This window comes from Paroedura picta, chromosome 1 (genome assembly GCF_049243985.1).
Source record: "Paroedura picta isolate Pp20150507F chromosome 1, Ppicta_v3.0, whole genome shotgun sequence".
Classification (NCBI taxonomy): domain Eukaryota; kingdom Metazoa; phylum Chordata; class Lepidosauria; order Squamata; family Gekkonidae; genus Paroedura; species Paroedura picta.
In genome coordinates, this window is record NC_135369.1 from 18,869,682 (window position 1) to 18,885,755 (window position 16,074).

General features: G+C 49.2%; 1 protein-coding gene across 2 annotated transcripts in view; it reads right to left on the reverse strand.

The window, feature by feature from the left end:
- Window positions 1-583: 583 nt before the first annotated feature.
- Window positions 584-16,074, reverse strand: part of LOC143831624 (uncharacterized) — a 28,017-nt gene continuing 12,526 nt past the window's right edge. For both annotated transcript variants that reach the window (XM_077324783.1, XM_077324774.1), the window contains exons 2-4: window positions 8,374-8,662; window positions 6,777-7,010; window positions 584-3,368 (exon numbers count right to left, since the gene is read on the reverse strand). In XM_077324783.1, coding sequence (XP_077180898.1) covers window positions 1,909-3,368; window positions 6,777-7,010; window positions 8,374-8,467 — 1,788 coding nt within the window. In that variant the 5' untranslated portion in view covers window positions 8,468-8,662 and the 3' untranslated portion in view covers window positions 584-1,908. The remainder of the gene's footprint in view (window positions 3,369-6,776; window positions 7,011-8,373; window positions 8,663-16,074) is intronic.

Consider the following 16,074-nt stretch of genomic DNA (forward strand, 5'->3'; position numbering starts at 1 on the left):
TGTTGGGCAAAAGCAAAAAAAGGAGAGGTTTTTTTTTTAATACCCCGCTTTTCACTACCTGAAGGAGTTTCAAAGCGTCTTACAATTGCCTTCCCTTCCTCTCCCAGGTAGAGAGCGCTGTGAGAACTGTGAGAACTTAGAGAACTGTGACTGGTTCAAGGACACCCAGCTGCATGTGGCAAATCAAACCCGGTTCACCAGATTAGAGGCCATTGCTCTGTACCACGACACCATGCTGGCTCCCCATGCCCATGGCCTACAATTCCCATGAGCCCCTGCCAGAAATGCTGGAAGGGGCTCATGGGAATTGTAGTCCATGGACATCTGGAGGGCCGCAGTTTGTCTACCCTTGAGCTATAGTCCTGTAGTGGTTAAAAAAAAAAAGATCCTTACCAGAGCTATATTGACTGCCTACTGCGAGAAACTTTAGTAGGCCCAATCCGACCTTTACTAATATAGGGCTGTGTCCCAGAATTTAAGTGTTCGCCTCAGATTAAGCTGTAATTTCGAACTTCCACTGAAAACATTCCTATCTAAATTTCTTAGCATTCCAATCCAACAAGATCTGGTCACAAAAAGCGGATAACTGCGGCACGGAATTTTTATTTATTGCTTACAATACACAAAGCCCCGGTGTCAGGTGTGGACTTTAAACGACACCTGAAACAAAATATTTCATTTGGAAACAACTTGACACAAGAGGGCTTAAATCTCCCAACTGTTAACATTCCTAGCTGTTTCTCACAGCAACGAGGGAGAAATAACCAGGATTGATTTCTTTTTTTTAAAAAAAGGCTAACCTCAACAGTATACATTTAGACAAAAAAACTGAGGTCCACAGTTTTAGACAAGATAATTTTTTTTAAAGCAAAGGTTCAGCTGGTGCTTTGTGCTGTAAGGATTTGGGTAATTTCCCCTTTCCTAAAGGCAGCTGGGACTACCAAAGGGCAGCTTTCAAAAGATGTTTGGATGTTCCTTGATGAAGCCCATTAGGAGGAAGTAGGAATGATGAAGTAGGAAAAGCTGGGGGGGGGGAAGGGAGAGGGAAGAGGGGGTGACACTTTTCTTCCACAAATTAATACGCATATTGGAAAAGGGAGGTATCTTAACAGCACAAGAAGCGTCCACCTTGATTTCAGGCCTGAAGCACCAGTCAGAAAGCCAAGACGGTGAACGCCCACAAAGTTTCCAGGACAAAATGTACGCTCTTTGATATTACTATCAGGGCTTACGCAATCTGCAATTCACAAAGTCAAATGTGGCCCAATTCCCACCATGTGCTGGCAGGACATGTGACAACAGTCCTGTCCTTACTAACTTTCCTGGACTGAAAAATGGGGATGCGAGGAGGAGGGAGAAAACGTGTTGTGCTGGGTGGATTACAAATGGTGTCGGTCCCAGCCCTTCTTCCGCCATCAGAAAGAGCAACTTTTTAGAAACATAACTGTAGGGAAGAACAATTTCATTTTCAAGGGAAACAGGCATTAAGTCTCTTTCTGCCCCTCTATGCATTATGCTGTAAACAGTGGAGAAAGGCAGGTTAAGAGAGAGGGCCTTCACAAGGCCTCCCCCAATTCCATCAAGCACCCTTTTGGGGAAATATCTTAAGAGCAGCTGCAGTGGTTCACGGTTGTTAAGGCCAGCCAAGTATCTAGATGGAGCAGAACCAGTGAACGCAAGACCACTTGGCGGGGAAAGAAGAAGATACACAGCCAAAAGAAGGGAGGAGACAGAATATGGGTCTTGGGAGAGAGGAGGTGGCCCAAAAGGCAGCTCTGTCGGTCCAAGTCAAGAAGAACTTTTGCCAGGGGACAGTAAACAAGATGTCCTTTCAGGAGCATCAAACCTAGAACAGGGTGGGAAGCAACCGCATCCTGCCCAATCTTCCTGCCTGGAAGGGCAGAGGGATCACTTGTGGGCTCTGGCCCCTTTGATGGATCGGGACATCATCCTCTTTAGCTCCTTAAACGAGCGACTACGGCGAAGCTTGAAGCTGTCCTCCGGCGGGTCGGCGGAGTCTAAGGTGGCGGAGCCGTGGGGCCACCTGTCGCCGAGGCGATGGAGGATCCAGTCGCCGTTCAGGCTGATGGCGCTCGTGGCATCTGCCTCGCCCAGACCGGAGCCGCTGCTGGCAAAACCGGCCCGCTGCCGGGGCGGCAGGTCCAGATGACTGCCCCCCAGGAAGCAGAAGGATGCCGGAGAGTCGGCGGAGAAGGCAAGATGGCGGTTCAGCGGATGAGGCGGGTGGAAGACGCTGGCTTTCAGACGGTGCCGCCCGGGGGCCTTGTTGGAGATCTCCAGGACAGACGCCCACTTTGTCCTGACCGCTTTGCCCTTGCCAGCATGCGGGTCACCGTGGCAGGCCAGCCCCGCGGCTGCGTGGACGTTGATTTCCGAGCTGGCACGGGCCCTGCTCGGCACCCGGTTGGAGGGCTTACGGCGGAGGCTGAGCTTCCGCAGCAGTTCCCGAGGGTTCAGCCAGCTCCGTTCGGCGGGCTTCTCCGGCTTCTCCGCCGTCTTCACCAGTTCCCGGGAAGCATGCTTACCTTTGTACAGCTTGTCCAAGTCCATGGCCACCGGGGGCAATGACCGGACCTTTCGGGCAGGAGACTCCACTTGCATGACGTAATGTTGGGTGCGGTCGACCCAATCGAGGACCCCCCTTTCTGATCCACTCGGCAGCTTCCTTGGACAGGGGGTTAGGGACGGGGCCCGGTACGGGGGGAGAGGATCCGGGAGGGACATGACTGAAGGTTCACTAGCCTTGGAGAGGTTGGTGGTGCTCAACTGGATGGAACTGAGCTCTGGAAAGGTGGCAAAGTCTCCCTGGCCGTCCAAGACCTGAGAATCCCGCGCCCCCTCCGAGCCTTCCGGCGAGCGGAAGTGGGAGCAAGTGGAGATGCGCCGCCGGATCTTCCACCCCGGTGCCGAGGCGAGGAGTTGGCCGGCCCCCAGCACAGAACTGCAGACGGACAACATCGACAAGCTCTTCTGGTTCCCGGCGAGGAACCCTCCGTCTGTCCTGTTCACTGCCGAACGGCACTTGTACCGCAACACTAGCTTGGCGATGTAGCGGTCTAGGTGGGTCCTCTGCTGTTCCGTGGAGGAAGGGGGGGCTCTTTCTGGGGAGCCGGCTCCAGCAAGCTCCTTGGGGCCCTCGTCCAGTTCTTCCTGAGAGGAGCTCTGGGAGAGGCTGCTGGTGAAGAGGGGGCTCTGCAAGGCCACGGCATGCAAGGGGCTGGGGTAGTGGTAGATTTCGTTGGTGTTCCGAGAGACCAGGTCCGACTTGTACTGCAGCAGCTGAAGGCTCGGGTTCTTTGCGAGTGGCAGGGACAAGTCTCCGAGGCCCAAGAGGAACTCGAGGTCGCCTGCAAGCAAAGGAAGCAAAAGGAACGTGTGACTACACAGGGGACACAAGCTGGCTCCAGCTTTCAGCTTCAGCATCAAAGGAATGGATAAGAGGGGGGAAATTAAACAGGACAGAGAACCTGGTTCTTCCCCAGTCCATCAATGAATCCCTTTGGCAGAAAAAGCGCCACCTGCAGAATTTCTGTCTCGATGCACAGCTGTTAAATCCCTGCCTGGCAAACTTAGAATCTTAGAATCCCAGCTGGCAACCTTAGAATCAGGACTAGATGTGCTGTGTGGTCTAGTGTTTAGACCAGCCTTTCTCAACTTTTTTACCATTGAGGAACCCCTGAAATATTCTTCAGGCTTTGAGAAACCCCAGAAGGGATGTGATGGTGCAGAATATGGCTGGGAAGCAGAGCTATGTACATGCCCACCTGGAGCCTGTCCCCTTCTCAGCTCTTCCAGGCCCATCACTGGCCATTTTGGGAGGGGGGAGGCATGTTGACATGAACATGTATGGTCATATCACCTGATAAATATTTAACAAATTAAAATACATATATAAACAATTAATTAACTCCCACCCATTTGGAAAACCCAGGGCCATCAGCAAAGCCCAGGATTTCATGAAATCCGGGATGAGAAATCTTGGGTTAGATTGTCGGGCTAGGCTCCAATTGGCACTCAATCGTGAAGCTAAATGAGAGATCTTGAGCTGGTGATTCTTTTCCGCCTAACCAACCTAAAGGGGTTGTTAAAATAAGCTAGAAAATAAATGAACCAGGCGTAGCCCCCCAAAGCTTGCTGGAAGAAAGAAAGAATAATAAATAGCAACATACAAACTGAAAATACCGCCCCCCAAAAAAACAAACAAGAGTTGTATTGCCCTATCTAAATAAATCACTTAAAATTTATATTCCACTTTTCCAAGTTTGTTCAAAGTGGTTACAAATGTAGATAGATAAAATACATTACACTGGAAATGGAGCAGCAATAAAGCTGTGAACCACAGCAAGGAATCAATAAAGCCACGTGCAGGACAACGAATTAACCTTAGTGCAAACAAACGAAGATGCTTGCTAGGAACTGTCCAGGGTAGACAACATTGGATTAGTGCTATTGAGAGAATCAGTTTAAGGAAAATAAATGCATCAAGGAACGAGTGATCATGGAAGTTAAGCAGGTTCGTATTAGGATGGGAGATGACCAACGAATACCAGGGCTGCAATGCAGAGGTTGGCAATGGCAAACCACCTCTAAATATCTCTTGCCCTGAAAAAGCTTACGTCATCCCAAATCAGCTGTGACTTGGCAATTAAAGAAAGAGCAAAGGATAAGGAGGCCATAGATACAGTCATCTGATAGGAGGCAGAGCTGGATAAGGTACAGAGGAGGGCAAGAAAAATGTTTAGGGTGTTGGTGCACCTTCCCTCTAAGAAAAGGCTGAAAAGATAGGGACTTTAAGTTTGGAAAAGGGATAACTGGGGGGGGGGGCATGAAAGAGATTTGTAAAATTATGCACGGGGTGGAGGGAGTTGACAAGGAAAACTGTTTCTCCCTCTCCCAAAATACTAGAACTTGAGGGCATCTAAATTAAACTGATGGGCAGTAGGTTCAGGAAAACTAAAATACTACTTTACAAAGAGAGTAGTTAAAATACGGAATTTGTTGCCAGTGGATGTAGTGATGGCCACAGGAATAAAGTTTTTAAAAGGGATTGGACAGATTCACAAAGGATAAGTCTATCAATGGGTACTAGTCATGATGACTGAGGGGATCCTCCGCATTCAGAAGCAAAATTCTCTGAACCCCAGAACCAGGAAGCAACATCAGGAGAAAAGTTTGGCCCCTGTGCCCTGTTGGCTCTCCAGAAGAACTGTCTGACCACTGTGTGAGGCAGGAGGCTGGACTAGAAGGACCCTCACTGGGCTGATCAAGCAGGGCTCTCCCGATGTTATTGTGAGGAGAAGGACTTGGCCTCCCTGCCCTGTGGCTGGCCCTGCAGAGGGACTGGCTGGCCCCTGTGTGAGGCAGGAGGCTGGACTGGAGGGACCCTCCCTGGCCTGACCCAGCAGGGCTCTCCTGTGTCCTTATGAGGGGAAGGCCTCGGCTTCCCTGCCCTGTGGCTGGCCCTGCAGAGGGACTGGCTGGCCCCTGGGTGAGGCAGGAGGCTGGACTGGAGGGACCCTCCCTGTTCTGACCCAGCAGGGCTCTCCTGTGTCCTTATGAGGGGAAGGCCTCGGCCTCCCTGCCCTGTTGCTGGCCCTCCAGAGGAACTGGCTGGCCTCTGTGTGAGGCAGGAGGCTGGACTGGAGGGACCCTCCCTGGTCTGACCCAGCAGGGCTCTCCTGTGTCCTTATGAGGGGAAGGCCTCGGCCTCCCTGCCCTGTTGCTGGCCCTGCAGAGGGACTGGCTGGCCCCTGGGTGAGGCAGGAGGCTGGACTGGAGGGACCCTCCCTGTTCTGACCCAGCAGGGCTCTCCTGTGTCCTTATGAGGGGAAGGCCTCGGCCTCCCTGCCCTGTTGCTGGCCCTCCAGAGGAACTGGCTGGCCTCTGTGTGAGGCAGGAGGCTGGACTGGAGGGACCCTCCCTGTTCTGACCCAGCAGGGCTCTCCTGTGTCCTTATGAGGGGAAGGCCTCGGCCTCCCTGCCCTGTTGCTGGCCCTCCAGAGGAACTGGCTGGCCTCTGTGTGAGGCAGGAGGCTGGACTGGAGGGACCCTCCCTGGTCTGACCCAGCAGGGCTCTCCTGTGTCCTTATGAGGGGAAGGCCTCGGCCTCCCTGCCCTGTTGCTGGCCCTCCAGAGGAACTGGCTGGCCTCTGTGTGAGGCAGGAGGCTGGATGGATCACTGGTCTGATCCAGCAGGGCTCTTTTTATGTCTATTACTGCTACAACATTTTAGGCAGAAGTTGCACTTTATACTATGCTGTTTCAAATGAGCATATTCTTCAGAAGTGTTTTCTTGCTCACACACAGCTTACCGCCAGTCATGCAGTGAAGACCCTTGTGTTGTGGTAGCAGCTGTTTATTGTTGAATCTGTACAGCCAATCAAATCTCCCATGGCCAACCAGAAGCCAGGCTGGGCAGAAGTCCCAAGTGGACCTACCCACTTCCTAAGAACCCTTGGGTAGGTGCCAAGGCTTCCAGAGACACTCCGTTGGGGCCGCCTTTCAACAAATATTGCAACAGCCATAATGACCTGAAACCTATGCCTGCTAAGCAGCTGAAGCCCAAAGCTACCATCCCGTTTTCTCCCTACGTTCCCGAAGAACCGTAGCTTATGGAGAGGCCTGATTACTTTCCTGCTTAACAAAATCCCGTACTGTCCTTTATGCCCCGTGTCTAACTCCTCTGACTGAGAACAGAGCAGAGGTTGAAAGGGACATAGGAGATGGACTAGCTGTGTGTGCAAACGTGATCTTACCTGTTGAGACAGGTCTTCTACAGTCAGCCTCGGGAGCATTGGCCAACGTGAATCGCTGCAGCTGGAGGTCCAGCAGACGGACGGCAGCCTCGTCTGTAGAGCGTGGCCGGACAAAGTTGCTCTCCCGCAGGTGCGAGAGGGAGCCGACGCTGCTGCGTGAATCCCCAGGCCCGTCGCTGTGTACGGAGGCGCAGGAATCCGAGAGGGAGCCCATCTCGCTGGTCTCATAAAACCCTGAACATTGGAGAGAGGTGGAATGACAAGGTATGGTGACGTAGAACCTAGATTCGACGGCTTTAGAAGCCAAGATTCAAGCAGATGTCTACTAATGATGATTTAGCCACGGCCGTTAAAAAATATAACCTCCATGTGCAGGAGCAATCTACCTCTGAATATAGAGTGCTGTGGGCAAAGACGTGTTTTGCACTATAAAGGTTGGTCTACCAAGACCCTTATTGCCTCCTCTGATGGGCAATGACACTCCAGCATCTTATGAGGAAGTCTTTTGTACCACTTCCTACCTGATCTTTGTAAATGGAGATGCCGGGGATTGAACACTGGACATGCTGCATGCGAAGCAGATGCTCTCCCTACTGTGCCACAACTTTGCAGACAGAGTTGATGGAAGGATTACAAGACAATGCGTGTGAAGCACCTGAGCTGCTAGGGAGGGCAATATGTAGATTAAGTAACTAATAATAATTAAAAGCACCATATAATTGTTAACCACTATTATTATTATTACAGAGTGGCACAGTGGTTAGGAACGGCAGCTTCCAAACTGGTGAGCCAGGTTTGATTCTCCGCTCCCCCACATGCAACCAGCTGGGCAACCGTGGGCTAATCACAGTCCTGTTAGAGCTCTTCTCACATAGCAGTTCCATCAGAGCTCTCTCAGCCCCAGCTACCTCAGGATGTCTGTTGTGGGGAGAGGAAGGGAAGGCAACTGTAAGCTGCTTGAAGACTCCTTCGGCAGTGAAAAGCAAGGTATAAAAAAAGCAACTCTTCTTCTTGTATGTATCACCTTCCTTTTAATGCATTGTTGTCTGCTTTTTTAAAAGTTAATAGTTATTTGATATAATAAAATGTATATAACAAGAAGAATATATGTGATAGGTACAGGGCCCCTATGGCTTAATAAAAACAAGGTGAAATCAAGAACTCCTTCAGGCAGTGAAAAGTGGCATATAAAACCAACTTCTTCGAATAATAATAAAGGGGCGGGGGTGTCCCCAGACATACCCACCCTCTGTGGTAGCAACTGTAAATGGAAAAGGAAGGAGAAAATAAACGGCATGCACAAATTTAAATGCAAACATTAAAAATCCCCACAACTTCCAGATAGTAAGAGTTTAAAGGGGACATCTAGTCCTACCTCCTGCTTAATGCAGGTTCAGCTTAAAGTACCCCTGACAAGCATTTATCAGGCTGTAGCTTGAAGGCTGCCGGTTGAGGGGAAGCTCACCACCTTTCTAGGCAGTCCATTCCACTACTGAACTATCCAGGATGTCACAGTCAGAACTGAGACTCCTCCATCTATGTCATTCTAAGCCTGCTCCAAGAAGAAGGATGTTTTCCCTCGAGCCTCTGGACATACCTGAGCTGGGCCGGGAGTCTGCCTCCATGATCTCCTGGGCATCGCCTCCGTTGACTCCAGCTTTCTTGGGAAAGAAGAGCTGCTCGCTGACCATCCGTAGCCCGAGGCAGCCTACGTCACATCTCTCTCCTGCATGAACACGAAGAGCTCTAGAAGCCACTTGAATGTTCTCTGAGGAGCTGTAGGAGACACGAGGCTTCTTAGGAGTCCCAAGAAGGTCCTCAGACTTGCTGCGGTCCAGCTTGGCTGCAGGCGGCAGGTCACTGCTGCCCAGGACGCTTCCGTCTTCCTGTGGGCAGGATCATACAAGCAAACTCTGCATCAGACTAAGGGAAAGGGCCAGGGGAGGGTTGCCAGGTCTGCGGGTCCAGGGGGTGCCCCTTGCTTTCCAGACACCCTTTGCCACCCAAACCTCCCCAAACATACGGATATTTTAAAGCAATGTGCTGTCATCACCTGGAAGTGAAGTTGGCATGTCAGGGTCATCAGGGGGTGATGCTCTGGTTTTTGGGGAAAACTCTATGGTTAGAAGCAAATTCTGCCATAGAGATTTTCCCAAAGACCAGAGTGTTCCCCCCCCCCCCCAGTATCTCTGATATGCCACTGTCACTTCCAATTGATACTGGCAAACTGTGTCAGTCCCAGAGAACTCCCCCCATCCCCTTCCGGACCTGGGAACCCTAGGCTAGGGTGACCTACATTTGTTTGTTCATTCATTGTACTTTTTATCCCGCCACTCTCAGAAACGACTCCTGTGCTACTGACTCAGGCATGCCTCATTGGGACAGCTTCCCCCATCCAAGTGAGGCCTTATGAAGAGACCACTTTGCAAATGATTAAGGTCAACAGATGACCAATGCCTAAGCTTTCTCAGTTGTGGGCTTTGCTTGGTGGAATGGTCCTCCTGATCAGGTCAGGAGGGCTCTGCATACTGTTATCATCAGCAGAGTGAAAAAAATGGAATTGTTCAGGAAGATGTGGGATCAGGTGGTTGCTTTAATGTCTGAGGAACATTTCAGACAGTCCTGATGAATGAGTTAAATGTTCTTAACTCTTTTCCTCCCAGGTCCTCTTGCTTGCAGAAGTATGATGCCCAACACTGATTGCATTGTCTAGTTTGAACATTATCCTGGGCTTACTGCACTTCCCCCTCATTTGTGTAATGCAGTTTTTTATTGTATCGTTCTCTAATTACACAATCCAGTTTTTACCACATTGTTCATTGTATGTTATACTGCTTTCATTGTAAATTTAAATCTAATTTTGTAATCCACCTTGACTGTGAGAAACACAGATCAGAAATTGCAGCAAGACTCCTATTCCCATGAATTCTGGCAAAAATCCTGGAAGTTCCTTGAGATATTTTTTCAAGAACACCATAGAGCATCTTCATTTGGGAGTTTTTAACCCCCAGTCCAATGTATGATTTCTTTTTGAAGACAACAAAAATGGAGTCCAACAGCACCTTTAAGATCAACCCAAGATTTATTCAAGGTGTGATGCCGTGAATAAATCTTGATTTGTATTAAAGGTGTTGTTGGACTCCATTTTTGTTGTGATACTTCAGGCCAACACGGCTACCCACGTGAATCTTATTTTTTAGGAGTTCAGTTTTTTCTGCAAATCTGGGGCATTGTTCAGGTTTGCAGGAAGATCTGTCTTGCCAAATTCACAGCCAGGCCCCTAAAAATTGGATGTCTGTATAATAGGCATAACATTATATAAACATTTATTGGGCACAACTAACAAAGTTAAAAACATACGCAAAGCCCATAGGTTATTCTTAGGAAAACAAACTATGCACTCTACAATGGTAAAATTTAGACCTTTTATTGTTGTATAGTGCATATTATTTTTATTATGCTTTTCTAAGAACAACCTATGGGCTTTGTGTATGTTTTCAATTTTGCAATTTTATTGGTTGCACTCAGTAAATGTTTATATAATTTTATCGTTCATATTGTACTCACATCCAGTCTTCAGGATCCTAACCTAACCTAAAAATCGAATAAATAAACCATTTTCCAGTTTGGCTTTTCAGTTCTTATCCTTTTGAGTTTTTCTTCCCTTTACAGTTTTCTTTGTTCATTCATAGCTCCAGCAGTATCCTACAATTTAATCAACTTGGCTATCAGAATATACAAGTGGGAGAACTGCATAACTTAAACCACCCTCAATCATTCTCCAGTGTGACTCTAGGACCCACCATTTACCCACAGGGGGGAGACATGCTCTGCTGCTGTGTGCGCCGCCACAGCCAGGCTCCCAGGCTTTGCCGCTACAACAGCCATTCAGTGCAAGAGTCTTTTAAAATTTGACCTGACAGCCTGGTACAGAGGACCCTGGAAGGACATTTGCTAAACTCACCAGCCATGGCAGAGCTGAATATTTCTATGATATCCTGTGTAGAATCTACAGACCATTCATCACAACCAAATTCTCTCCACATCACTACTAACCTATATTAAACCCCAAGAATAAACATTTGGACAATAAAGTTAACCAACCTGAAACACAGAGACAACATTCCGATTACCCTCATTGTCTGACTTTTTCCTCTTCCGCATTCCATGACTAACATGGGGCTTAATATAGTTTGTACAGTTCTGGATAATAACATTACTGCCCTCAGTTGCAAAAGAGGAAACCTGAATTCAAAAATGATTAGTTCCCAATGCAAAATTGATTATTACGAGGACAATCCGTCCACAAATTACACCAAAAGTTGTGAGAGAGGTTATGCTCAGGTTTATTGATTGATTGATGTTTGTGAGGAGGGGCTCCGGTAGATGTCATATCCTTATTGGCCCCAACCAAACACCTGGCGGAAGAGCTCCATCTTGCAGGAGGGAACTGAACCAGCTCCATCTGGGAACCACCTCTTCTGAGAGTTCATTCCACCAAGGTAGGGGCCAGGACAGAATAGGCCTTGACTGAGACCAAACATACCTCTCATAATCCAGGAATCATCAACCTGTTAGAATTGGCAGAGTGAAGTCCTCCTCAGGGAGGGAGGAGGTATAGCCAATCAGGTTGTTCCTCAAGCTGGGACGAGACTGCAAATGACCTTGATACCAAAATCTTGAACCTAATCCATAATTCAACTAGGAGCCAGTGCAGCTGCCTAAGGGCTGGCTGGATATAGGACCTCCAAGGTGTGTTAGAGAGGATCGTGCTGCTGCATTCTGGACCAGTTGCAGTTTCTGGATCAAGGTCAGGCCCGCATAGAGCAAGTGACAGCAGTCTAGAATGGAGGTGACTATTGCATGGATCACTGTAGCTCGGTGCTCTGGGGCCATGTAGGGTATTAGTAGCTTGGCTTGGCAGAGATTGAAAAATGGCAGCTGCACTGTGACCTGAGCCTCCATCAAAAGGGAGGCATCAAAGATCATCCCCTAGTTCCTAGAAGATTGCAATCACCTAAGCAAATCACCTAAGCAGGGCAAGCACACTTCCTCGTCTGGCCCTCTCCTAACCAGTCACAGGTTTGAGTTTCAGGCAACTCTGCTTGAGCTAAACCATCACTGCTTACAAGCATCAAGGGAGTGTTTCAGTGGGACAGTTGGAAAGGCCGCCCATCAGGAAACAGAGTAAGGGAACTGGCAGCATCACAACTGGTTCTCCCCACTGCAACCCTATGTTTGCAAGTTTAGGGATGAGTGAGATTGCCCTCAGATTTCCTCCCCAAATTTGAGGGCGTGTGTGTCTGAAATCTATCACTCATCCTTACATGCAACTGTACCCCATATTCCAGCACAATGAGTTGCCAGAAAGCATCGGATCCTGCAGAGCATTCAGGAAACCATCCGGATTCACAAGTCTCTGCAGGCAGGACAAAATGCACTCCTTGCCTAAGGATGCTGATGGTATACTAAGCTGGGTCTTCAAGGCATAATGGTCTGACCACAGTACGGCATTAACTGCCACCAGATCCACATCAACCCCTGTAGCAACCATGAAATCCAGGTTGCCTGATGGATGGAACCGGCAACATCTTGTGAGAACACGTGTCACCATGGACAAACTAGGTCTGGCAGGCACATCTGCATGGACAGCGAAGTCTCTCTGAACCAAGAGTCTGGGGAACTGCGGAGCCCATGTGGCTGCTGCCTCTAGGAGACCAGACAGGCATCTGGTGATGCATTAAAACACACGGTACACCAACCAGATGGCCAAACCCTCAAACAAGTTGCATCTGAGGCCAACACACTCAATGCCTGGGATTTTTGGTGCATCCTGAACCAGTATTGTCACCCACCCCAGACCCAAAGTCCGAGACGGAAAAAGGGGGGGTGCTCTTTCTAGGTGACCATTTCGCTTTCCCTCACCCAGGTCTCGGTCATGCATGCCACATCAACCCCACGCTCTGCAAAGTAGGTTTGGAGAGTCAAAGGATTGTTGAGGCACAGCATCAGTGCTGGAGACAGACTAGTCCCTCTAGCCTCCATCCCTGCATTTTGGAGGATAGGATGGAGATTAAAAGGAGTGGCAAGCATAGGCATATGGCAGCCATCCTCGGCAATACCAAGGGCAACCACCTCTACCCCTTGGAGGTTTTTCTCTGTAGAGAAGTTTAATGGGGGAATTTTGGGGAGCACTAACCAAATCTCTTTTTCTCCTTTTGGAATGAGTGAAATGGTTCTTAAGGGAAGGTTTTACTCAAAATGTGTAGTATGGTATGTTTTATGTAAGACAATCTACAGCATTAGGTGATGTTTATTTTTATTTATTTATTGTATTTTTAGGCTGCCCCTCTCTGGCATCAGTCTCGGCATGGCTGACAATTAAAAATTAAAATTCAATACATCAAATATAAAACGAATTACGTTTCAAAGGATCAGTTAAAAGAGGGTCATTCTCCATCACTAAAACCTGGGGACAGATGAACTAAAGGAAGTACAGAAAACACATGTTAAACAGACGTGTTCAAAAATCCAACATGTGCCAACTGAAATAAAGCAGGTTAGCGTTGATGTAGTGGCCACGCCAAGCTATAAGACAAGCCAAGATGCCAACCTGCAAGTGGGGTCTGGACATTTGCCAAAATTATAAGATTTCCAGAATTCAAAGAGAAACTACAATGATCAGATCCCCTGGAGAGAGTGGCTACTTTGGAGTATTGGTTCTATGGCATTATAGCCTGCCAAAACCGCCATCCCTGGGTGCCACCCTTAAATCCCCAGGACTTTCTCAACCCAGACTTAGTAAAGCCCTTGTAGCCAGTTCTGTGTGGTGCAGGCTTTCTCAACCACAGTTTCGTGAAAACCTGGGGTTTCTTACACTCCTGGAAGGGTTCCCTGAATGGGTGAGAGTTAATTTTTTATATCTTAAAAAAAAACTGTTAAACGTTTATCAGGTATTATGACCATATATGGCCATGTTGAACCGTTGCCCCTGCTCCCAAAATGGCCAATGACAGGCCTGGAGGGGGCGGGAAAGGGAGGGCGTGTCCACAGCTGTGCTCCCCAACCATATTCCGCATGATGGTGCCACTTCTGGAATTTCTCAAAGCCTGAAGAATGTTTGAGAAAGGCCGGTGTAGCAGTTAAAAGCAGCAGCCTCTAATCTGCAGAACCAAGTTCGATTCTCCATTACAGACCTCGGAGAAGAAAGCAGAACCCTGAACCGTAGTAAAATTAGGGAGAAGGATAGCTGAAGTGTACACTACCGGCTTAGATGACAGCAGAAAGGAGCCTGGCCCCCGACTCAAAAAGGCTCTTTGTGTTACATGTCAGGTGCTGCCATAACTGGAACAGTTGTGTGAGATGGGATCCAGCCCTCATTATTACCACCCATGCTCCACAAGTTCTAGCCCAGGGGTAGTCAAACTGCGGCCCTCCAGATGTCCATGGACTACAATTCCCATGCACTGGCGGGGGCTCATGGGAATTGTAGTCCATGGACATCTGGAGGGCCGCAGTTTGACTACCCCTGTTCAAGAGCCAGTTTGGTGTAGTGGTTAGGAGTGCGGACTTCTAATCTGGCATGCCGGGTTCGATTCTGCGCTCCCCCACATGCAACCAGCTGGGTGACCTTGGGCTCGCCACAGCACTGATAAAACTGTTCTGACCGAGCAGGAATATCAGGGCTCTCTCAGCCTCACCCACCCCACAGGGTGTCTGTTGTGGGGAGAGGAATGGGAAGGCGACTGTAAGCCGCTTTGAGCCTCCTTCGGGTAGGAAAAAGCGGCATATAAGAACCAACTCTTCTTCTTCTAGCCTTTCTGTATAATCGTACAGTTCTGGCAATGAACTACAGCCCAAGCAATTCATTTTTATTAGAGGTGAGCTCACTCTGAGGTTTGGCAAAAAACTCAGCGCTGAAACAAGTCCCAAACCTATCCGGATCTCTTAAGCCACGCAGCGATGCCGCCAGTCAAGAGATTCCGACATCCGAGGCATTCGTGGTTGCAGAACTTCAGAGAGCAAACATGCCGAAGCTTATCTCCACGCGCACCGGCGCCTCTCCTTCCCGGCTGCACCTGGTCTCCACCAAGCAGCTCGGCTGCTCCCGGCTCTCAAGATTTATTGATCTCCACGGGGCGCTGAAGGGGCCATGGTTACAACATGCCCATAGAGGCTTCCCTCCCCCCACCCCCCCTGTAAGCGGTTAAGGCAGCTGCTTCAACAAGAGCAAGAAGTTTTTTTTGGGGGGGGGAGGGGTTAGAAAGGCCCATGCGCTGAGCCAGCAGGAGTGAAACACGAACCCCGGGGCCTCTCCTTTCTCTGGGCTGCTCTTTCTTCTCTTAAGCCAGGCAGCTGCTGGTATTGTTCAGGGGCCTCCCAGTTAGTCATTCAAGCTCCAAAGGAGCCCAGCAGACGCACGTGCCATGTGGCCTGCGGGCTGCTGGGCTGTGCGTGTGTGAGGAAGCCAAGCAGCCATGCTCTCCCCGGCCACGCCCCCCTGCTGCTGCCCCGAGTTAATAGTCCCAAGTGTTTCAAACGCTGCCATTTTGTCATGTCCCAACATCTTCCCTTCTCCGTCAGCGGCTGCCTGAGTTTCCCTCAGAAGTCATGAGCCCCAAATGCACAGGTGGGATTTAAATTATGTCGAATTTATTCCATAATGGCATTTTGGTTTTCAAGCCCTCGTATGGGTTGGAGGGGCTGTGAAGCTCAGTGGGAGAACCTCTGCTGTGCCGGCAGGAGGTCCCAGGTTCAAATCCCAGCTTCTCCAGTTGAAAGAACTAAGCAGTAAGTGAGGTGAAAGGCCTTTGCCTGAGAACCCGGAGAGCTTCTGCCAGCCAGAACAGGCAATACAGGCCTTGATGGATGGAAGGAGGGTCTGATTCAGTATATGGCAGCTTCATGTATACTCCAGAACTGACAGCAAGCATGTGATCATACCACCACCGTTTCATGAACGCTACATAATCCGTCAGAATGGAAGAAGCCCTGCTGAATCACGCCAAGTTGGTTCAAGTTCCTGTACCCCAAAATGGCTGGCCACGTGTTCCTGGGAAGCCCAGCACTCATGCTATCCTGGTTATCTGCCCCCCCCCACACACACACACACACTATTCAGAGGTGTATTGTCACTGAACATCATCTTTGTTTCCCATCAGGACAAACAGATCTCATCAGAGCTACTATCTTCTACAAGGGTCTGAAGTGCTGCCCTCCTGGATCAGACCAAAGGTCCACCTTGTCCAGAATCTAGTGTCCAACGCTTCCAAGTCAGATGCTTCCAGGAAGTCCACAA